The sequence below is a fragment of the Notechis scutatus genome, chromosome 1, assembly GCF_049901735.1.
Source record: "Notechis scutatus isolate UNSWTSFEM ecotype Mainland chromosome 1, rNotScu1.2, whole genome shotgun sequence".
Taxonomy (NCBI): domain Eukaryota; kingdom Metazoa; phylum Chordata; class Lepidosauria; order Squamata; family Elapidae; genus Notechis; species Notechis scutatus.
Genome location: NC_142009.1, coordinates 307,726,580 through 307,751,543, shown reverse-complemented (window position 1 = coordinate 307,751,543; position 24,964 = coordinate 307,726,580). Strand labels below are relative to the sequence as shown.

Below are 24,964 nucleotides of genomic sequence, written 5' to 3'. Positions count from 1 at the left end.
AAGTCTCTCTCTCTCTCTCTCCTCAGATTCTATAATATTGGAATTCTCAATCAATAGTCTAAAACAAATAGAATTCTGAAACACCAAGTTCTCTTGTCAGAAGCATTATTTTCAATAAAGCAAGAAAGAGGGAAAAATGTTAGCACAAATGTCAAACTTGTCCCTTTGGCCACACATTTATTCATTTCTGTTTTACCTCCTTCAGATATTTATGGTATTGTAAATAATGCCAAAATAAATTAAAAACTACGAATAATATTAGTCTAAAACCACACTATGAATGCATAGAAATATTAAAAAGTATTAAAAGAAAATTGGGGGGAGCCAATATGACTGAAAAGGAAGATTTTATAGATTAGCACTATGATACACTCCTGAGAGACCCAAAGGTGCTTTTCCAACTTTGTTTTTGTTTTTTCTTTGAAAATGTTTCGCTTCTCATAAAAAAACTAAAGTAGCTTCTTGGATGAGAAACAAAACATTTTCAAAGAAAAACAAAAACAAGAAAGTCCAGTTGCCTTTTGGGAAAGCACATTTGAGACAACCAAAACCTCAAGTGATGATATCCCTTTCTACACAGCATGGTTATATAGTACAGTTATCCAAAGAGTTGATATTACTACAAAAACATTATAATCCAGTTTGGGACAATAAATGCATCAAGTTAAAAAAAAAAACTACTACTACCTCATCCTCTTCTTCAGATACTTTAATAGTATTATCCGGGGATTTGACAGGTTTCTGTGTATTTGTTCCATTTGTCTCGGCCTTCCCATGCTCAGCTTCCCATTCCTGTAGGACTTCGTCTATGTTGAAACGCCGCCGATAATTTACGAAAAAGTTTTTCACTTGCACCACAGATTTGTTTCCAATGACATCAGAGATTGCTTGAAAATCACGACCGTATTTCCTGATTGCTACAAAAGAAAACATATCTCATCAGTACCATTTCTGAAGTTCAGAGGACACCTTCAAACTAATACAAAGGAATCCTGTTCAGAGTAGCATGCATTTTCACAAGCATGCAGGGAGCTAGATAAGATTGAGTGGCCTAGGTAGACACGGTTGTGAGAATTCGCCTAGATCCCCTTGTGACCTTGAATGAGATGTCAGAATAAAATTTGATGAGCGCGTATTTGCATCAACAGTACTGCAAAAAAATGCATGCTGTAGATGCTGTAGAGAATTTATTGACAGAGCAAATGAACCTCAAAGATGGAATGGATACATTATTTATAGTTTCAAAGTCAACAACTAAATTTAAGGGATACATCAAGGGTCACACTGTTTCTAAACCAATTATAGGTTTATAGAAGAGTGGTAAATCTTGACTTTCTTAAGATTCTGCCTCAATGTGGTTATTATTTTATTTTATTTATCAAACATGGCCACCAATCTCATTACAGACAACTCTATAATAAAATTAACAATTTACACTTATTATAAAACCAATTAAACCAACTGAATTACTAAAACTGTATGTTTGAAAATATTTGATATTTCTTATGGCCAAATATATATTTAGCTATATTTCCTTTTAATTTTTCTTATCCCACACTTTGAGATTTCTCTCCCCCCCCCGCCCACTCTTATTAATTCTTTCTTCTTTTGTGTATTTTGCTTATCACTCTTTCTCCCAAAGTATAAATAAAATGATTGTTATAAATTAGTTTAAGGCCACCCAATTCAAAAACCTAGCTGGTGAACAATGTTAAAAACAAATTAAAACCCAGCAACAATCTTTTAAAAGTGAAGCAATCCTGAAAAGTTGATATACAATCAAACATCAAGAGTACTGTGAAGGACTTCACCATTGGTTATCCCAGTGAACACAATATGCTATCTAGTATGCTGTTCTCATGATGAAAAACATCATATTGAGGCAAGGTAAATATGGTGATTTTAATGTTAATTGTTCACTGTTTTAAAAAAATAGTCAGCAAGAAAACTAAACTCTGTCATCTGTGTAATTATTTTCCATTTTTAATCTGTTTGGTACATTTTTCTATTCATTCATATTCTTGGTTTAAATAGTTCAAAATAATTTTAAAATGAAACAAAACATTAAAGCAAAAGCAACTATCCTATTCCTAAAACATTTAATTGATTAATACAGGGGGGCTCAAATCTAGACAGGCAATGATCCCCTGAAATTAATGAATTTTGTGTAAACCTCAATAACATCATTAAGTAGTACGATTATCAATTTCAAGGCTTGCTGGCTGGATTTCTACAATTGTGTGTGATCATTTAAGTGGCTAATGTACCTCTCTCTTATCCCAGAAGTTGCTCCTTTCCTTTTGGGATCTTGTGAGCAAGATCTAAATGCCACCACTGCATTTCTTCAATGGCAAAATCCGCTAGCCTTGATGATGCCCTGCCTTTCCTAGTCTGCCTTAATGCCAGTGGTATCATCTCTCAATCAGATGTGTTGCTGTACTTAAATCTAGTCAGCCACAATTCCGTATACCTGCAGATTCATTGCCAACAACTATTGTAGGAAGGGGAACAGTGTTTCAATTTATCACTGGGACATTCATGTTTCTCATGGTAGGTAGGAGAAACAGGGCTCTCAAAAGGGAATCAGAAATATATAAAAACAGCATCACTGGCTGCAGAACAGAATTTAGGTTTGCCTCCTAGACTTGCCTCCTCTGCCTGGACAAACCAGTTATGGTCCCTTTCAAACACGCTCAGTGCCCCTGGGCACACAAATTTGATAAAGAAATAAATGAATGCTAATGACTGATCCCACAGGGACTCCAAGCCATATTTCTACGTTGTTAATGAATATGTTTCCACAACCTGATGAAAGCAGAAACAAGGACACTTTTTTGTAAGCACACCCTTGTAAGTATGCCTGCACTGGCTGAAATTGGGCACGTTTTGCATACAGTGCAAGCACACACAGAAAGAAATCATTCTTATGTTTAAAATATGCATCAGAATAAGGCTAGCATGTCCAGTCAAACTCTGCCCACTTCAACCAACAATCATGACTTGGAATATGAGGAACTGGGTCAGTCATCATCTCGCATATGGGAAACTGTTACTGCAAAAATGAATGAGTCTGACCCTACAGTAAATGCAGTTCAGGCCTCAAAGTTCATCAACCCTAAGATATGAGTCAGAAGCAGGAATTTGGAGAATTATTTCACTGGCCAATGAGGAAATGCTCCACCAGAAATCAAGACACAGGGTCATCTTCCCTACAGACAGGAATGTATTTGCAATGCCATACCTTGCACTGCAAGAAGCTGTTCGTCTGTGGTCCAGCGTGCATTAAATTTCGATGTTACCTAAGTGTCATGAAACATAAAGAGAATAATTTACTTAGATAACAGATGTGCTTTTAAACCTCAGCCCCCAAACTGTATACAAATGAAACATTGAATACATTGCTTGAGCAGTCATTTGTTAAATAAAGCCTGCATTATTCTTTCTCAGCATGTTTTTTTTTAAATTTCTTTTCAAGTGAAATTATAGGTAGTCCATTATTTAGTTAGCAACATTTAATTTATAACAGCAGAAAGGAAAAAGGGGATAAAGGGAGCAGTCAATGATTTTAGCACAATGTTAGCTACCAGAGTCCATGCATAGGTTGGCTTTGTCAACCAAGTCGAAATTTGAGGGCATCCTGATTGTAAACTGTGCACTTCTTCTCATCCTAATTCCAATACTGGAGCTAGAAAAGGAACTGGGATAATTCCCCAAATTGCACTGGACCTCACAAGCTCCTGAAGGACCTCTGCAGCCCAATATAATTATGGGGATAAATGGCAAATTTGATCAACTCAGGTGCCCTTCTATAAACTTCAGAAAAGAAGGGGGAAAAACATACTTTCCCATTAGAACACAAGCTTACCTCTGGTAACCTATATTGCTCTATTCCTCCTTCAAGTTTCTCTTTCAGAGAGCTGTTTGTTTGTTTGATATTTTGAATCTGAAAAGAAAAGTTCCTCTTTCAGTATGGATAATATACGAAGTTTGTATAAAAATTGATCTAATTTCAAATATTCTCTAAAGCATTGGGAAATACTATCTATTCCCCTGACCAATCATTTAAACAAGAGCCCCCATTCCTCCAAGAAACACAGCTCCCTTCCCAACTAAGATTCGGTTTTGTCCTTTTTTCCCTCCCACCCAAACATCCAACAACTCAATAGTTGAGAAGGAATAATGGGGAATAGGCTCTTTCATTCTTAGCTCTTTGGGGACTTTCTAATGTTGATACTTGTAAAAAAAAAACGTGCTAAGTTGCATGATTCCCAATAGAACCCTTACGTTTTTAAAATGATTGTGTTCCCATTGCTTACCTATGTCTTTCTTTTGAACACCATGGCATTTAAAAAACAACAACAACCCTAACTCACCCTCTGAACTGCAGCCACTCATTATTTTTATTTTGTGAAGATGCCTATGGAGTTTTTTTTCCCAATGCCTGATCATAATAAAAGCTATCTATGTACCTGCCAGTGGAACATATGACACAGTTGATGCTGAAGGTTGAAGTTGTGCTTTGCAATCCACAGTTTTTCATTTAAATGTCTTTTAAAATTAAAATAATCTTTTAAAATGTCAAGTAGAATAGACAGTGTGGCAAATATAAAAGGAACTGATCATTGTCAAACGGATATGTTTAAGTGGATGCCCACGGACCAAACAAACGACAAGGGCAGAAATATTCTAACCAATAGAGGAAATAGAAGAATAAAAGCTACCAGTAGCTGCATAGAAGTGGTAAGGCAGAGGAAAAATATTGTAATATTTTATACCTGAATGTGTAAAATTAGAAATTAGATGGAAATCAATAAAATAATTGATTACTGCTATAAAAGTTTTTAGAAACTAGAAAGCCCAAAGGGTGGAGAAACATGGAAACTGATTTATGGAAATCCGTAATGACGTCCTGAGTAAGATACAGGAAGTTGGCAATTCATTTTGCTGCACTGTAAATAGAAAGCCAAGTTGAAATAATTCTCCTCTAAAATGTACTGCAACTGACAGCTTGTTAATCAGGTCTCATCCTGATGCAAACATCGCACCAAAGCTATAAATCCTCCCAGGGAGCTGTGAAGTTGAGATTGTTTAAAATATGTATCAGATGATTAAAAAGAAGCCTCGCTCTGTTGCCAGGAGAAAACACATACCTGTCGCTTGATGGAGACGAGCTCCATATCCAGCTGCCTGAGCAAAGTGGTGGCAGCAGTTGCGTTGGCAGACACGGCTTCCACATCTTCCTGAGAGAGAAACATTCCTTTGGGAGGTTTCCTCTTGGCCCTGTTCTTGGCAGCCTGGGTACTGTGCTTTTCTTTCTTTATCTGAGGAATTGTTTCCACGGGAGGAATCTGCAAAGGAGAGATCTACCATATGTTAGCCCAATGACTCAACCACTAGACATCCACAACTACTGCCACTTCCAAATATATCCCAAACCTGAGGTGGACAGTCATAAGTATACTCTTTTTCTAAGGTCCTGCAAAACCCAACTACAAAAGGGAAACACTGTCTTGCTTCACCTTTTTACTTAACCAGCACACCTCCCCATCATCATTAGTGGATAGGGTCAGCATTTTCACAATTTCATGGGCGAAACAGATATCTAATTTTAATCTTCCCAGAACACAGAGGTCACCTGAATATGAGTTCACAAATCCTTGGGGCATCCATTTTGCCCTTCAAAGTCCTTTAAAAAGGTCAACTCGCACAGTAGGCCTGTCCAGTCCAAAGGCATCACGGCATCATTCTTCTGGCTTGCCATAGGCCAAACATCTTTAAAAATCATATAAGACTCTCTGCACATTGACATGTGGGACAGTTTGTTGGTGCTGCCCAAGTACTTTTCTGCTAAAGTAACAATAACAGTGGAAGAACAGATACAAGATCACAAAATGCACCTATCTTGTTAAAATGAAGTAATAGCAATAGCACTTAGACGTATATACCACTTCATAGGGCTTTACAGTTCTCCCTAAGCAGTTTACAGAGTGTTGCCTCCAACAATCTGGGTCCTCATTTTACTGACCTTGGAAGGATAGAAGGCTGAATCAACCTTGAGCCGCTCAGAATTGAACTCCTGCAGTGAGCAGTGAATTAGCCTGCAATACTGCATTCTAACCACTGTGCCAACACGGCTCTAAGTAAGATGAAGTCTACTAAGTATCTTCCCAAAGTTCTATTACTGAAACAGAAAAGATAAATGCACTAACCCAAAACCACACATAATACAATGGCTCCAACATACATGAGAAGTACTCTTTTACCAAAGACTATCGTCCTTACTCCCCATCTGGAAAAAAGGACTCAATACCCCCATATAGGACTAAAGTGCCAACATCCACCACAAATTCCAGGCATGCCACTGAAAGCTAACCAAAGCACTTTTTCTAAGTTCAGGCTATCAGCACCTCAGTTTAATAGTGTATCAGAAATAAAAGAAGATATTTCAATTGAGCATGGGGGGTGGTTGAATTAGAAAAAATAAATCTAAAAATTATGTTTGATGTGCAATTTTGTGTATGTCAGCCAGAGGGGAAGAAGAAACTAATTTAAGACAAAACATGAAGGGTCAGATGATTGCAGGCTAATCCTTAAAGCTCATTCCTTTTTATATGCAGCACTGCAAAACTGAGGGATAAAGATTTTTGCATTGGTATGAAATCTGCCCTAGAAAAAGGTCTTTCAGGGACAAGTATGAAACATAAAGAATGAATCTGAGACACTGTTTTAGATTCATGCGAAGGAATGCTTAGATCTCCCTGCCACTCCACTAGCAATGTAATTTTAAAAATTTCTTCTGAATCTTTTGATAACACTAAGGATATGTCTCCAGAATGTGAAAAAGACCTTTAAAAAGCTCCCTGTTAAGGGAAAGCCATATTTGCTTCTGCCTTTCTTCAAATGAAAACAGCAAAGCATATAGGAATCAAACAACCACTACAGAGCTTTCCTACTCTGAGGAAAATAACCTCCAAGCTCAACAGGAAAGTTTACAATATACACAGAATTCCCAGAAGATTCTGCCTCTTCCAATAAAGGGGACAGAGGTGCATGAGCCTCACCTTAGTCTGTAAAACCCATTCTACTTGAAAAGTCATGCTGCCTCAGAGGCCTGCCTCTGCCCATTTCCATATCTGCTCAGTGATAACCATGTTTTATTACAATGTGCACCTTGAAGTCACTTTTAATCATCCTTTGATCTTAAGGCAGTGACTTAAATCAGCTTTCAGTCTTGATGCTGGTCTTTGGTTTGAAAATAAACTTGATCTAGCATTAATTAGGATTTTTCTAGTTTGAGTATCAAGTACTGAAGAGAGAAAGCTCAGTAAAAGACTGGGCATACGTGACAGAGGGATTAAGAGAAGGGCTGGCAGGAAAGAGGAAAAGAAATACTCCCCAAAACAGTTTCCTTCAACCAGAGTTAAAATATATAACTAGGCTTTCTGTCTTCCTTAGACATGATCCTATGCCCACACTGATTCACTGAAGCAAATTCAAAGCCACATGCAGCATTCATAAACTGACCACATATTGCACTAAGCTGTATTATATGGGTTTATCTGGTTTAAGTTTAGCATGTTAAGGTGAACTTTACTAGCTGCTGTTTATTCAAGACATTAGCTGGACAGTCTAAGAATCAGACACAATCAGGCAGTCTAAGAATCAGACACAACTGAATGGAAGGAAAAAATAGTGTGGTATGCAAAACAAACAACACATGTGGGGGTAGAGATATGCCTTTATAAGGACATTTGTGTTTCCCAGCAAAGGTCTAGCCAGAAAATCTTAGCTACTGTTAGCAGAAAATAACTTGATCTATATAGGTCAATAACATAATAGGGATTGAGGGCAGTTTTATATATGACTGTGTTTTGCACTGAAACATCAAAGCATCCACAACACCTCTCACCAGCTTACAAGTGGTACGAGTTCATCTCTCTATAGTATGGAATAAATTAAATTCTAGTTTTATCTTCTAAGCTATGGAAGAAACTCCTAGTTCTTAGTTGTCACATTTCAGCAAAAAGATATGTGGTCACCATTCATGTTTTCAACCTTTCTGTAAATTCGAAAACTTAGAAACACATGGTGAGTTTTTTGACCCCACAAACAATCATTAGCTAGCAAATGCAAGCCAACTAGAAATGGCTGGAGAAGATATTTCTCATTACCTATTGTAAATTGAAAATGGCAAAAACATAGCGAGGCAACTGCTTGTACCGTAAATAGTAACAGTACTTAGACTTAAATACTGCTTCACAGAGCTTTACAGCCCTCTCTAAGTACTTTAAAGAGTCAGCATATTGCCCCCAACTGAGAGCTGCTTGACAAATGCCCAAAATACAATCATGAGGCCAAAATGATGGTGGTGGCAGCAATCATAACTTCAACGATGGGTTATAAGTAGCTTTTTAAAAGAGTGTTATAACTTCAAACGGTCATGAATCAGTTCAAATCTCACTGGCTCAAGGTTGACCCAGCCTCCTATCTTTCTGAGGTAGGTAAAATGAGGACCCAGGTTGTTGTGGGCAATATGCTGACTCTGTAAACCACTTAGAGAGGGCTCTAAAGCATTGTGAAGCGGTATATAAGTCTAGGTGCTATTGCTAATCAACTTTGCTAAGCAAGGACAATCTATATTGTTTCCGAGTAACTGAACTTAAGAAATCTACTTAGATCCATGTTTCCTTATTATGTTTATGTAGGAAAATAGATTTACTTTTCCTCCAGTGTGCAAATATTGAAATATTAATTTTTATGTTAAGCTATAGTGAAATACACAAATTTAAAAAAATATTGTAATGGAAGAAGTGGTCATTAATATAATTTAAGAAAACTGTGATGTGAGCACTGAAAGCAAAACCTTCTAAAATATCCCCTATTACCATAATAATGTTTAATACTGTTTAACTGAATGATAAAGGTATGAATTCTGCAGGTAAGGGAAAATGTAGCCATGTTACTTCTAGAAAAATATGACAGCAAAAGAAAAAAGTGTACATCCTCTTACAGATTTAATGTCCTGGGATAATTTTGGATAATCAGCTATATACCCTACAAGATTACAGAGCTGTAGGCCAGTTAGTTTTGTCTTAACAATTTTTCCAGGAAAGATTGCTTGTTGGTTTTAATTGCGTCACCACAAAATATGCAAAATAAAAATGGATGGTGGAATTGTTTATAAAAAGGGGCGGAACCATGCCTAATTCCTTCCCCCACATAAAACCATCACTTCTTGAAAGCAGGAAGTGGAAAAATAGGTCATCCTTCTACTTCAAATTATGTCATCATTGGACACACATTACTTGCATAAAAGAGATATTATGTTTTCATAAGTATTTGAGATAAAAGAGATATAGGCAAAATGACACGTTTAATGAATTATTATTACAAAACTCAGTCAACTGAACATTTAAAAATGTATCACAAATGTCATTGACTGGCGCCAATGGTTGATACGCGTTGCTGCCAGCATCCTAGGTATCAACCAAGTATCTTCTTAAAATGTATGATGTTCCAGGTAGCACAGGTTTTTGCAGTTCCACTGGTGTTATTGCAGGAAGCTGCAATTCCTTGATGTATTTTATAAAATTTTTGGACATGGTACCAAGTGCCCTGATGACAATGGGTATCACAGTTTCATGTTTCATCCATAATCACATAGTTTCAATGGTCAGGTTGCAGTATTTCGTGTTTTTTTGTTTGTTATTGTTGTTATAATATCAAGATCCCTTAATCTGGGGTTTTGAACTGAAAATCTTATACTTACAGTGAGAGCACAGCCTATAGCAATGCTAGCTAAGGAACTATGATAATCGAAGTCAAAAGTCATTTTTCTTCTCTATTTTGCATTTGTCAGACTGTGCCTAAAATATTGCAACCAGTTCTCAATACCACAATTAGGATAGGCTCTGAGAAACTGGAGCATATCAAGAAAGAAACTGAGACAGAGAAGGGGCTGGTGGCGAGGGTTTTATTAGGGATGCACATGGAGGCACTGAGTATTTATTGAGTATCCTATGACTATCGCGCTAAGTGTGAGTATGATTTATGATGAATGCATTTTTATGATGACTATGATCATGATTTATCACTTACAGCTTTTGTGTACATTGAGAGCTTATGCAAGACAGTTTCCTTGTGTGTCCAATCACCCTTGGCCAATAAAGAATCCAATCCAATTCAATTCAAATTCTATTCTATTCTATTCTACGATGTTTGAACAGGTATAATATAGAAGAGCTGAAGAACTGTTCGTAATTGTTGCAGAAAAACCAAAAGAGTTATGAGGAAGTATATCTCAGTTGGACATCAGGAAAAAATTCCTAACAATAAACACAGACTGCTTTGGGAAGAGGTAGGATCTTTTATACTGGCAAGGATTTAAACAGGTTAGATAGCCATCTGTCAGGGATGCTACAGCAGTGAATTCCTGCAGTGAGTGGGGAGAGGGACTAAATAATGTTCAAGGCCTCTTTCACCTATGATTCTATGTCCCATACATTTGAAGGGTACAGGGTTAGGAAAGTTGTAGTAGTAGCGTGTGAAAAACGAAGGAGTGCAAGTCAACTTATGTTATACTATCTGGAAAGCGGACAAACTCAAATATTACAACTATCTGTTTCCTTTTGGAAAACACAGCAGATACAAATTAACTTTGACTTTCACTAACATCCATTGTCCTGAACAGCATTGCGGAGAATCAGTGGCAAACCTGGGGATAGGCAGAACCAAAGCCTACATTTATCTTTTTTATAGTAATGTTATTAAAAATTACAATTAAAAGATAAAAACTACTACCCAGAAAAATAAAATAAAAATAGAAAGTACAGAAAAGAAGAATAAAAATAAAAAATACAGAAAAAAAGAATATAGTGAACAAAGAAATGACTTCCCTTTTCATCACAAGTATGAACAACTTTAGTAACTTATCTTCTTATCTTAAAATATAATAAAGTATTTCTTCTTCCCATATTTTTTTTATTTATATCACACTTTTATTATTTTTACACACAACTCAAGGCAGCGAACATATCTAACATACCTTCCCCCTTCTATTTTCCCTACAACAACCCTGTAAGGTGGATTGGACTGAGAGTGAGTGACTGGACCAAATCACCAAAATGGCTTTCATATCTCATGTCTTACCTAGATATACATCCTTAAAGCTTTCTCATTCAGTTCTAATCAGCAAAAATCCCTTAAAGATTACCAGAAATAACAACATGTTTATTTTAACCGTGATCAAATAACTTAATTCTATATTTCTTCCCTTTATTTTAACAATCTTGGTCTTTAATCCCTTCAAATAATGTTCTAGTACTTGGATTTCCTTTCATTTTTCCTTTGCCCCTTTTCACAAAATACTTCAGTATTAAAAGGTCTCCCAATATAAGAAAGTTATCAAAGTCATTCTTTTGATGTATTATTTGTGTATCCCTTTTCATTATTAAGACATCAGCCAGTTTTCTTTTTGATGACAGTATCTTTTTCTATACCATTATTGTACCCTGTCATTTTAAAATCCATTTTCAGATCCGTCTCAGTCTTGTTTTTATTTTTTTAAAGACACTCAAGAGGCAAACCCACTTAAAATTAACTTCTGGGTTCTCTGTTCAAAAAATATCCCTCAATATGTCCAATGTTAAAATATTTTGCTGCATTTAAGCATTCTTCTCTTTTAATTGTAATAATTAGTTTCTTCTGGTTCCCTCTAGTATCCAACCTTCTTATCCTATCATTTTTTAAAAAAGTGAATGCAAACAAAGCCATTTTTGCATGGGAAGGATTCTTATAATTAATTTCAAAATCTTGTTTCAAATCCATCTGGATCATTCTCTTTTTGTAATGTTCCAAAACCAAAACTCAAATTACCCTTTTGCTGTTTATTCTCAAAGAATAAAAAATTAAGTCCTTAAAACGTGTATTAAAACTTTTATACGAAGATTGAAAGAAACTCACACAGTGATGTAATATCCATCAATCCAAAGCAGTTAACAAAGCCATTTTTGACAATGACTAGAAAAGAAGTATGCAACCCAGTGTCCTTTTGAAAGTACCAATAGTGGCTTGTGCAAAAAGGAGAGCTATTCCTTCATCTCCCAGAGCTGAAATCCACTAGAGATTGCTATGTTGCAGTCTCCTTATGAGAAACAACTGTGTGGAGAATGTGTAGACATTCCCAAGTCCTCTCTTGTCCAGAGAAGAATTATAAACAGCCAGTCCTGTGGTTCTTGGCTGCACTTTTAGCAGAGCTATCCTCAGTTTGCCATGCCTTCCCCGAAAGTTCCCATGGCCTACACTTGTCAAATGTAAAGTCTATTAAAAAGACTTTAAAAAATTTAGCTAATTATACACCACTTACTTGAACAGCCATCCAACTAATATCATTGTAACCTTTGGTGGTGCCAAAAACTGATACAAAACTGAAACAAAACACACAAAAACCCCATTGTCATCTTTTTCTTAAGAACTTGAAATGTTGGTCTTGTGAAACACATCTTCTATTTTTACACTTCCACCATACTTTGAATCTAGATAAAAATAACTGCAAAAGCAAACTGATAAAATCCGTCACTTAGTTTCTCACTGTGGTCAACCAGATGCCTCTGGGAAGCCTACAAGCAAAATATAATTGCAAAAACTTTCTTCAATTTATTATTCCCCAGAAACGTACATTCAAAAGCACACAATCTATGGATTTCAAGAATCTGCAAATTTTGTTCTAAACCAGTATGTTAGTTTGGTCCTGGATTAGTGTATTATGAAAACTCAGCCACTGCAGTACATAGACAATTATTTATGAAAGAGATGGACAACTTTTGGAAGTTGCTAATTATATTAAACTTTTGAGATTTCCTGCTTTCTACCGTGTTTCTCATATAATAAGGCTGGGTCTTATTTTTTTTTGAGCCCCGAAAAAATGGCTAGGCCGTCTTTTCGGGGGTGACTTAATTCCCTCCCCCCTTGCATCTTCGGGCAGGCGGCGACGGATTGGATGTTGACCTCGGCGTTGGTGGGCCACTTCGTATCGGGGTCAACGCAGGCAGCACCATATCCGGGTGTGCAACAAAAGTACTTCCTAATGGCAAGCCCCCGCACTATTCCCCCCCATTTTGCATGTTTTAATATAGGCCTTAATTTGGGGGGAGGGGCTTAATTTCATTTCATGCCTATAAAACATGCTGGGACTTCCTATTGGGGGAGGCCGTATTGTTGGAGAAACAGGGTAGCTAATCAAAATCTCCCAGCACAGCAGAACAGCTGGTGGTCGGAGGAAAAAAAAAAGGAAAAATAGCAACTTAGCAGGCAAGTTTGCCGGGTAAGGAGTGAGTGGGCGGGAAGGTTCCCACGGGTCATGTGGGCAGCTCAGCCTTGTGTCCCTGCGCAGCCTGGATTAATTGCTTAGCGGGGGTGCTCTGGGGGTCACATTTCTCTGCAGACCACCAACATTTTCTTGCGGACTACCAGTAGGTCACGGACCACCGGTTGGAGACCACTGATCTAGATAGTTCTTATTTTTTTGTCCCCTACTCAATGAGTTATCCAATCATCTACTGGGTAAAATCAGAACTCCCTTCCCCCATCCACCCGGTTCTGGTTTTATTAATTGAATGTACCAGTATGTACACATGGGATTGTAAAAGGAAAAAAATCTTAGCAGGTGCTTTTATACTGCTGTTGTTCCTCAACAGAGGTTATTTTAGTTTTAGGACTAGGTCCTTATTTATCTACATCAATTCCAAAATAATCTTTAAGTTTGCTGATGGAGTCTTGCACAGCTCCCTTGGGAAATACAGAGGGAGGAGGAATGGAATCTGGGACCTTCCACACCCAACACTGATGCTCTACAAATTTACATAGTTTGTCCTGCAATCAGGGAATACATTTTCTTATAGATAGTAACCTCCTGCCTACACTCAACAAGTCAGTTTCCCAAGGTTTCATTGAAAATCCAGCTTCCCAGTTGTGTCACTAGAGCTATGGATTCTCTGGTCATCTTACTGTTTGTGTAACAATGGTGGGATTCAAATTTTTTTACTACTGGTTCTGTGGGAATGGCTTGGTGGGCGTGGCATGGCTTGGTAGGTGTAGCAGGGAAAGGATACTGTAAAATCTCAATTCCCACCACACTCCAGGAAGGATACTATAAAATTGTCTCATTCCCTCCCATTCCCATTCCCTCTCCACCCCACTAACCTGCTTTCCAGCTTTTGTGCAGAGCAACAAAAAAAGACGCAGCCGATCAGCTGGGACTTGGGAGGCAGAGAATAGATGGGGGCGGAGCCAGTCAGAGGTGGTATTCTGAAATACTCAAAATTTCCGCTACCGGTTCTCCAGAATTGGTCAGAACCTGCTGAATACCACCTCTTTATAAGCATGTGCAAATTATTTCTATTCCAATTCTTTTAGATTCAAACATCCATTTTGAGAAAAAAGAACTGTTCAAGATGGTTCTGAGCAGTTCTGGAAGACTATCAAGCTTAAAAAATTCTATTTCCAGAATGCTCAAGATGTTTTCCATAGCAGTGTTGTGGTGTAACCTGCTTTTCCTGCCCTTTAGTTAAAAGATCTAGATTATAAGTGCATATTTCGTGAAGGAAGAAATAGCTAATGCAAAATTATACTTGTAGGCACCTGGGGGTTACAGGGTACAGACAAGGAAATTCTCAGCATTATAAAAACAGGATATACATTTAAGATTTGTGGACTGAGGATTTGGCATGAAGACAATTTAACTTGTTTTGAACTAAATGTGTCTTTAATTACCAACCAATGTCACACTAAGTCCCAAACTGGAAGCTTTTATTTAGCATTACATTATTAAGAATATCATATAAATTGGCCTATGTCACTTCAACAATAGCACTGTAAAAACTATGAGAAAAACACGATACAGGAAAATTTTCCAGAGTTCAGTATTAAATATCTGCTTCTTTATATCCTCTTGTTCAATGCAGTAATCCTAGTTCTCAGCACCCAATGTTCATCGTTTCAACAATCCTGTCAATTAGGTAAGGCTAAGAGGCACTAGAAACAATATCTACTCCAAGGTCACTCATTGAGCTTCATGGTTCAACGGAGATTTGAACCTGGATTACATCAGCCCCTTTACCACAAAATAATAAAAATTTACACACTGCACTATCCATGTTCTGTTGGATTATGACCTGAAGCTACAATGTTGTTCACACAACATGAATCAAAATAAGTCACTTTTTGATTATAATGATATGTGAACTAGACAGGAATCCTGAAATGAAACAAAACTATATGCACAGCTTCCTCTTTATCAGGCTGTACATTAACAGAATCTTGCAAATCTGAAGATACAAATTTTACCAGTTTGATTAATTAGGATAGGTGCTTCCTAAGTTTTTTTCTTCTGACCATTAAGCCACTTCATGGGGTTACTTTTTCTTTTCTGTTTCCTAGGCAGCATCTCTTCCTCTCACTCTCCAAGGTCATCCACACCTTACTTCGTTGATTTGAGCCATGGGGTATCATTCTACTATAAAATAGAACTGTATGATATAGTTAAAGCAGGAGTGGCTGATTCAGAAGTAATGGTACTGAAATATTTAAATAGCTTTTAAGCTGCATCTAGTACAGTCATACCAAGCTTCATAATCCAAGTCAAGATTGTAAAATAATGTTTATGGACGAAGTCGGTGTAATTTGTATTTCTGGTATAAAGAAACAGTGAATCAGTTTCCAACGAGTGGCTATGAAATTGTTAAACTTTGTTTCAAAGTCAAATGAATATACACAATTATTTCTTCCCACAGAATAACTGAAGAGTTATCCTAATTGATTCTCTGTACCCTTATTATTGCCAAGATATTAGCTTTTAAACATTGGAAAGACAAATTTATGGCATCAATTACCCGGTGGAGTGAAGAGAGGAAGTTACTTGCATCTTGTGAATGAAATGCCTATAGATGCTGATTATGCATGGACAATTACAGTGAAATATGGTTATCTGTTATTGAAATGTTTATATAAAATATATCTTAATATGCATAAGAATCCTATTTATCTTGTTACTATTGCATTTTTTATTTCTGTTTTAATTTTTCCTCTTATTTTTTCCCTCTCTGTTCTGTTTTATTAAATAATACACACACACCCGCACCATAAAAGTATAGAGTTGGAAACAGGGGTGGGATTCAACCGGTTGTTATGATTCTCATTAGTTCGGAGAATCAGTAAATCGGGCCCCTGGCTGCCCCCCCCCCGCCCACTTCTCTGCTCCCTGCCCAGTCAGTCCTTCTCGCGCATGCGTCACATTGCGCGCATGCACAACAATCACTGACTGCATTCTTCCCCACCCACCCTGCTCCACCGCTCCTTATCTCAGCCATGAGCCATCACTGCCTGCAGTCTGTATTCGTCTGCCTGCCAGCCATCGCTGTCTGCCTTTAGCCATGATCTCCCTAGGTGAGTGAGGTTCTCAAGCCCTGGTCGTCTACATGCCTCTGCCGCCACCAGCCCCAGTTGAGTCCCAACTCCTGGGCCAGCCTAGGCTGCCACTACCACACTACCGCTGCTGCCCTCGTCGCCACCACAAGTCCTGGTTGAGTCCTAACTCCCAGACCAGCCTAGGATGCCGCTGCCAAGCCGCCGCTACCCTCAGCATTCATAGCCTAGCTAGCTTCCCCCCAGCCATCTCTGTCTGGCTTGCTTAGCTGCCAGCGCTGCAGCTCCATCCCAGGCAGCACTCACAGTCTATCAAGCTTCCCCCCACCGAACCGTCCTGGCTGTCTGGCTTGCTTAGCAGCCAGCACCATGGTATGAGGCACTTGCAGCCTAGCAAGCTGCCCCCCAATTGTCCCCAGCCTCCAGTTTAACTGACTTGCTGGTGACAGAGAAGAAGGTGAGCCAGGGCTGACCTGTCACTGCTTGAGTCCCCATCAGCCTGCATCTCGTCCCCCACCTGAATTCTCCGCAGCTGCTGGGCCTTGCCTGCTGGAGCAGGGGAGGTGACCAGGGAGCATAAGGCTATGCCACCCAGCCTGCATGACCCCTTTGTCTGCCGCCCCTTCCCTCTGCCAGGGGCGATGCGTGCGGTGTAGCTTCATGCTTCCTGGTTGCCTCCCGTACTCGGCTAAAATCCGCCTCTCCCCAGCAGCCGTGAGCCCCAGCAGCTGCAGAGAATCTGAGCAGGAGACGAGATGTGGGCTGGTGGGGAGCCAAGTGGTGACGGCTCTGCTCTGGTTGGCTCACCTTTCCCTCTGCCACCAGACGTGGGAGGAAGGTAAGTTTTCAGGCAGTCGGGTGGGTGAGGCTGCAGCGCACACCTTGTTTGAAATTCCCAGCCGGGCCCTTTCCTTTCCCCAAAAGGGGGAGGGGAGGAAGTCCCGCCCGCGGCCCCTTTGTTGGACCCAGGAGCCTTGCCTGCTGGCTTTTCTGGGCAACGAGGGACTGGGCATGAATGGGGACAATCGCACCCATTCTCTGGGACTCTGGGAGACTGGCCAGGAAGAACCCTCATCACAAGCGATGCTGCTGGGGAGTACTTTGTTGGAAAAGTGTATGTGTGTGTGGTTTTTTTTCAGGTGGGTCTCCTAGCTTTAAGAGGAGACAGGGAAGGAGGAAGGGAAAGGATGGAGGGAAAGGGAGAGGGAAAGAGAGAGAAAGAAGAGAAGAAAGAAAGAAAGAAAGAAAGAGAGAAAGAGAGAAAGAAAGAAAGAAAGAAAGAAAGAAAGAAAGAAAGAAAGAAAGAAAAAAGGGAGAGAGAAGAGGAAGAAAAGAGATAGAAAGAGAGGGGAAAATGGAAGGAAGGAAGAAAAGAAGGACAAGAGAGGAAATGGAAGGAAGGAAGGAAGAGAGAGGAAGGAAGGAAGGAAGGAAGGAAGGAAGGAAGGAAGGAAGGAAGGAAGGAAGGAAGGAAGGAAGGAAGGAAGGAAAGTGAATGAGATATATGGATGGATAGATAGATACATGGAAGGAGGGAGGGAGGGAGAGAAAGAGAGATAAAAAAAAAGAGAGGAAGGAAGGACACAAATCCTGGCTTCAGAAGACTCTTTGAAACAGCACAATAATCTAGAGCTGGCCTGAACGGGATCTTGGAGGTCGTCTTCTAGTCCAAGCCCCTGCTCCAGCAGGAGATCCTTACAGAATCATAGAATAGCAGGGTTAGAAGGGTGTGTGTGTGTGTGTGTGTGTGTGTGTGTGTGCGCGCGCGCACGCGCACACATGGCTGTCAAAATACCAAAAACAGGTCAAGTAGCTCTGGGGAGGTCAGTCATAAATTAATGGCAACAGGCCATTAAGCGAGGACCACTTGTATTTGGTTTGCCAGTCACATGGCCGCCTGACCACACCCACCGTCACATGACCACCAAACCACACCTACCTGGTCACGTGACCACCAAGCCACACGCACAAATTAAGTCACGCTGACAGAACAGGTTGTTAAAAAATTTGAATCCCACTCCTGGTTGGAAGATGCAATTTAATAGCAACAGCACTTAAGACTTATATACAGTGCTTTACAGCCCTCTCTAAATGGTTTAGAGTCAGCAACTTGCCCCCAACAATCTGGGTCCTCATTTTACCGACCTCAAAAAGATGAAAGGCTGAGTCAACTTTGTGCTGGTGAGGATTGAACTCCTAGCAGTCAGCAGAATTAGCCTGAAATACAGCATTCTAACCACTGTGCTACCACAGCTCTTAATTTAAGACAGAAATAGAAACTCCCTGTTTAGGACAACAGTCCACATTCCCTAATACCTGGCTGTCTCCTCTGCTCAAACACAAACATTGAAAGCAACCTCTCCAGCTCCCTTAGCCAGCGTTAAACTGCCATCACTCTAGGAAGTGTTTTGTAACGTTTAGTATAATATGATTTCTTGTGAATTTAGTCCATCCCACCCCCAAAGGTGCTTTTTCAAGAAAGTCCAGTTGCTTCTTGAAAAAGCACTTGAGACAACCATGACCTGGATGACAGAAAATCTCCATAGACATTTAGTCTATGCTGTCTATTCGCTACCTCCAGGTCCTTAGAAAGTCCTATTGATGACCCCATCCAGTTGACTTATCTCAAAGATGAACATGCCAAGTTGTCCCAATTGCTTTGTAAGACTCAGATTGTCTTTTGCCATCCTTGCCTTGCTGTTTTCTGCACCTGCTCTAGTTTCTCTGAATCTTTTATAAAATATGGTGTCCAGTATTTGAGATGGTAGATGAATAATACTGAATAAAACGGAACGATCATTTCCTGTGATTTACAAACTAGACTTCAATTGATGCGGCCTCAAATTGCATTTGCCCTTTCAGCAACCATGTCACACTGCTGACTCATATTTAGTTTGTAATCAACTATAATTCCAAGCTCTCTTACACAAGTACTTTGATTTCTTTTTCTTATATGAAGAACTTTGCATTTGTCTCTGTTAAATTTCATTCTGTTTCCCCCCCAAACCATTTCTCTAAATTGTCAAGTCCATTTTGAATCTTATTTCTGTTTTCTTGGGCACTGGATATCCAACCCAATTTTGTATTATCTGTAAAATCTGATACACAATCTTTATACTTCTTATCCATTGTTATCCTTACTGAGCAGCTGGTACAATTGTTTCCCTTTCTTCCTTTTATTTTGAATGTATCTGAAAATCTTTTTGTTGTTCTTTAATCCTTCATTAATCTAGCCTCATTCTTTCTTGACCCTATCTTTCTAAGTCTTGAGAGCCCCTTGCTATTCTTTCTGCTTCCTATGTGATTTTTTTTTGCTTTCATATCTTCAATAATCTTTTACCTTCTTCCCCTCCCCCTTTGTTGGAAAAGATTGCAAATATGCTTTCACAACCTCCTTTTTAGAAATTCCCATGCATCTCGGGCTTCTTCTACCAGTTTCTTTTTCTATGGATTGAACTTTATTACAATCTGCTTTCTTGAACCTCAAGGCATATGTCTAACTACACTCATCTTCAGTTTCGGTTTCCTTTAAACATCCCAGTAATAAATCATTGCATTGATTCAAAGTTACTTCTATTTGCTATTGATTGGTTGGATTTGGGGACTGCCTGACTCCAAAATGTGTCTGGGCAGTTCAGAATATCTAGCATAATATATATCTGTAATTTAAAACAAATATGACTATTTGAACTAGGTAAGTGATATCCAGAAAAAAAATTGATAGGCTTTAAATTGCTAAAATAAAGGAAAATCCTACTTGCAATGTAGATAATATGGCATAACTTTATTCTATCTTGTTAAATCCACTTTGTTCAAGAAATTAGCTTCTTTTAAGTTGTTGGCTCTGAGACCATAACCAGGGTAGCTACCTCCTGCTTGGATTATAACAAAATTTTGGCAAACAATATGCCACTTATGCATATAGTAATACAAAGGCTGTATAATGTATACCATGTTCCCAGATACATTTTGGTATCATTTATGTATGAATGTTTGAAGATACAGTGAAATCTGAAAATCCAGTGTTTTACATATAAATTAGTAAGACTGGATTCTCAAGTCAGTGAGCAAACTGTAAATTATGTTGGGGTCAATTCACCCATCACATTCCAACACTATTGTGCTATTCACTGTCACATAGTCTTAATGAATTTGCCTTACTAAAACTTAATGTACCACGTCCATCAAGGGAGTAGACTATATTTAGGTACCAAACTAGAAGCCAAGAAAATATATACAAAGTAAGTATTCATACACTATAATAAAATCACCTATAATGCAACAGAAATCTGGGGTTTTGCCTAACAGTATGAGGACACTTTTGCAGATGAAACTTTCTATATTATAAGGCTGTTGTATTTCAGCTGATATATGATAGCCTCTTTGTCTTCCATTAACTTAATTGTGTTATATAATTTTATTTATAGTAGAAGTCTTTGGATATTTATATATTAATGAAGCTTTTATTAAAATTTGGCCATTAAAATCAAATTTGATTACTAAGTAGATGACTCAAAAGAGGTGCAAGTATAATAATCTGCAATTTTTTGAGGACAGAGGCCCTCTTTTTAAAAAACTAATGTTTAGCATCTGAAGATACTAGAAGACTTCAGCTCAGTGAGGTTGGAAAATTATAGGGTCCTTTTTCTTTTCTTTCCATTCTTGAAAAAGGAAAGTGGTGAATTTTAAATCTGAAATGGATGCATTTTGCCTTTTAAAAATGTATTCATGTCCTCCTTTATTCTTGCTAAAAATGGGGAGGGGGGTTGTACTGCTGAAATGTAGCTATTTCACTGTCAAAATTCAGCAATGGAGTCCAGATGTGCTGTCACGTTCTCATGGGTTCATAGACCACCCAGCCGTTGAGTTAGAAACAAATAAAAGGACACACAAATTTTTGATGTGTATATAAGGATTCAAACGAATCAACAGTAAATTCATTTTACATTTTGGCATTAGACAACTTATTTACTTGCCAGTCACATCACCAAAAATCCATATGAGGCTTGATCTAGAAAAAAAATAGTAGTCTTAGAGGCATAATACAGGTAGTCCTGGACTTACGACTACAATTGAGCCCAAAATTTCTGTTGTTAAGTGAAACATTTGTTAAGTGAGTTTTGGCCCCATTTTATGACCTTTCTTGCCACAGTTGTTATGTTAGTAACCTGGCTGAAGTGAATCTGGCTTCCCCATTGACTCTGCTTGTTAGAAGGTCGGAAAAAGGTGGAACTTCAACTGTTATAAATATGAACCAACTGCCAAGCATCTGAATTTTCACCACATGATTATGGGTATGCTGCAGAGGTCCTAACTGTAAAAAATGATCATAAGTCACATTTTTCACTGCCGTTGTAACTTTGAATAGTCATTAAATGAACTGTTGTAAAGTCAAGGACTGACTACCTGTGTATGTTTTACTTTTATTTTCAAGACAAATTTCTGTATTAATTCCTCTAAGGACATTGTCAGGTTTTTTTTTCAATCATAATACAAGAGAATCAATTCAAATACAACTTATATAATTATAAGTGAAAACACTATTCATTCTCAAGGAATCAAATTGCCTCTCAAATTTCAGCTAGAAGTAAAATATTTTCTCTGACATATATTTTTACCCTTGACTCTACACAAAAATAATGCCAAGAAGTCACTAATAGTTATGACAAGCACATAAAATTTGAACACAAACTGCAAAAATGTGAAATAAAGCACTATCATAATGACACTCAAATTAAAATGCCCACATCTATTTTTCTCACAACAGAGGAGTTCTCCACATCTACAATTGCACATGGACATAATATGCAATTAAGCTGTAATCTTGCAGGAGTTTATTTCTATCATCTTTAGTTAGGAACCTGTTGATGGATCCCGTCAATGTTAATCAGATGTCAAAAGCAGAAAGGACATTCTGGGAATCGGTAAAATGCTGTCTACTGAAAGATGCAAAACTAGTGCCACAATTTGATGTTTTTACCTATTCCTGCTCCAACTGAAGACAATCAGCTTCCTACGGATAGTTAAAAGCAAATTAAATGTTTAATTGCATTCAACTATTATTGTTATAGGCATACTGTAATATGCCTGTTGTTACTATTTAGAAAAAAGGAAATGACCTAATCTTGCTTTTTTTTAAAAAAAAAAAATCCCCTTTCTTCAACCTGAGGAATTTCCCTATGTATGATTAACCTTTAGCCAACAATTTAAAGCATTACTTGCTTAGTGTTTTAGAAATTAAAGTTCAATTGCGGAACTGGGATGTTGTTTGGATATCAATTTCTTATTGCCCAATAAAGTTTTGTTGTTTTAAGCATTGCTGTTTATTCTACATAATCTTGGATTTTTTATTACCCAAAAGAGACCAATAATGGTATAGATGAAGACTGGTATAAAGAATCTAATGAAGCCGGTACAACAGACTGATCAGTGATCTAGAAAGGTCTGAAATATTCTTACCGTGTTTCCATATAATAAGGCCGGTCTTATTCTTTGAGCTCAAAAACGGCTAGGCCGTTTTTCGGGTGACTTAATTCCCCTTGCATCTTAGGCAGGCGCAACAGCTTGATGTTGACCTTGGCGGGGGCACTTTGTATCAGGGTCAACGAGGCAGCACCATATCAGGGTATGCAACAAAAGTACTTCCTAACAGAAAGCCCTCCTGCCATTTCTCCCCATTTCGCATGTTTTAATATAGGCCTTAATTTGGGGGAGGGGCTTAATTTCATTTCATGCTTATAAAACATGCTGGGACTTCCTATTGGGGAGGCCGTATTGTTGGAGAAACAGGGTATATATAAGACCACAATTGAGTCCCAAATTTACACTGCTAAGCAAGACAGCTGTTAAATGAGAGTTTTGCTCCATTTTATGAGGTTTCTTGCCACAGTCGTTAAATGAATCATTACAAGTTACTAAGTAAGTAATATAGTTGTTTCTGCACTGATTTTGCTTGTCAGAAGGTCACAGAAGGTTACATGATCCCGGGACACTGCAGCTGTCATAAATACATGCCAGTTGCCAAGCACCTGAATTTTGATCATGTGACCATGGAGATTGTGTCATAAGTGTGAAAAACTGTCATAAGTCACTTTATTCAGTGCCACTGGAACTTCAGACGATCACTAAATAAATGGTTGTAAGTCAAGGATTATCTGTAACATATAATCTTGAATGTTTTTTTCAGTAAGAAAGCATAGTTAATACTGGTGTGTGTTGTTTTTTATTTATGAGACTAAATATGAAGTTTAATAAATGGAGCTTCAAATGGAGCTGATAAGCGACTGGCAAACCACTGTTTTTCTAGCTAGATTTCAAGAGATAAAGTTGCAACTCATGGGAAGACCAGTTTGTCAGCAAAAATCCTATAAGATGGGCTGAATGTAGACATGTAATGACCCTTAACATGTATAGCAAGGATTCTGTTTCTTTTAAATGTGGAAATTTGTAGCACGCTCAGAATTTATCCAATGGATAAAGAAACTGATTTACTTTATCAGATATTATGAAATAAGTAGCACCTTAAGAAGTCCACTTAACATCTATGCTGATTGTTTGATAACTTTAATGTAAGCTAATGTGTAAATCTTGATTAGTGATGTAATTATGTGCCATCAAGATAGTGCCAACTGTTAGTGATCAGATAGTCTCCACAATTGTATGTCCCCAACCTAATCTTTCAGATCTTCCAACAGCATATCCACTGCCAGCATCAAGAATATGAATATTCTTTCAGTCCTGCTTTTTCAGTTTAAATTTTGCTTCCATGGGAGATATTGTGAAAACCATTGCCTGCATGTTTTGATGGCCTCTGAATATTAATTCTTACTTCGCCATGTGCTAGTCTGCACTTTTTGACTTATTATTTTATTCTTGATCATCAGTCCTAAGAGGCAGAAGCTGTCCACCACTTCATCGCTTCACTGCCAATTCTAAGGCTGAGTAGTAATAGTAGTAGTAGTAGTAGTAGTAGTAGTAGTAGTAGTAGTAGAGTAATGTCATCAGTACAGTACAAATTATTGATGCATCTTTCTTCAATTTGAAATCATGTTCATTTTCTTCCAATCCAACATTCAGGCTATTTGGAAGTGATTTCACTATATGGTTCCTGGTTTTCATCCTATATGACCTACCTGTCACATCTTTGCTGGTCCTAAGCTGTAATTGCTTTGAATGCCAAGTCAACTTGTACCACCTTGCCCTCACTCATAACCTTATCACAGATAAGGATTCCAACTTGGCATGTATCACTGAGTCCTGGCTGAGTTCAGAAGGGGATATACCCCTCTTGGAGCTGTGTTCACCTGGGTTTTAAACTCAGTATCAAATGAAAGCCCAGGGAAGGTAGGATTATCAACCATGAGTCTCAAAGGCTCTCAAACTCACACTTCCACATAAAACCAGGTATGTGCCAGAGGTTTAGCCCTAGATAACTGTTGCATTTGCTGCTGATATATATATAGGTAGTCTTCGACTTATGACCACAATTGAGCCCAAAATTTATGTTGCTAAGTAAGACATGTTTTAAGTAAGTATTGCTCTATTT

General features: G+C 38.2%; 1 protein-coding gene across 4 annotated transcripts in view; it reads right to left on the bottom strand.

Annotated features, from left to right (window-relative positions):
- RCOR1 (REST corepressor 1) overlaps nucleotides 1-24,964 on the bottom strand; it is a 153,982-nt gene that overhangs the window by 1,656 nt on the left and 127,362 nt on the right. For 2 of the 4 annotated variants that reach the window (XM_026680210.2, XM_026680211.2), the window contains exons 8-11: nucleotides 5,151-5,363; nucleotides 3,866-3,943; nucleotides 3,242-3,299; nucleotides 688-917 (exon numbers count right to left, since the gene is read on the bottom strand). In XM_026680210.2, the coding sequence (XP_026535995.2) occupies nucleotides 688-917; nucleotides 3,242-3,299; nucleotides 3,866-3,943; nucleotides 5,151-5,363 (579 nt within the window). The remainder of the gene's footprint in view (nucleotides 1-687; nucleotides 918-3,241; nucleotides 3,300-3,865; nucleotides 3,944-5,150; nucleotides 5,364-24,964) is intronic. The other 2 variants (XM_026680212.2, XM_026680213.2) reach the window with 1 other exon arrangement.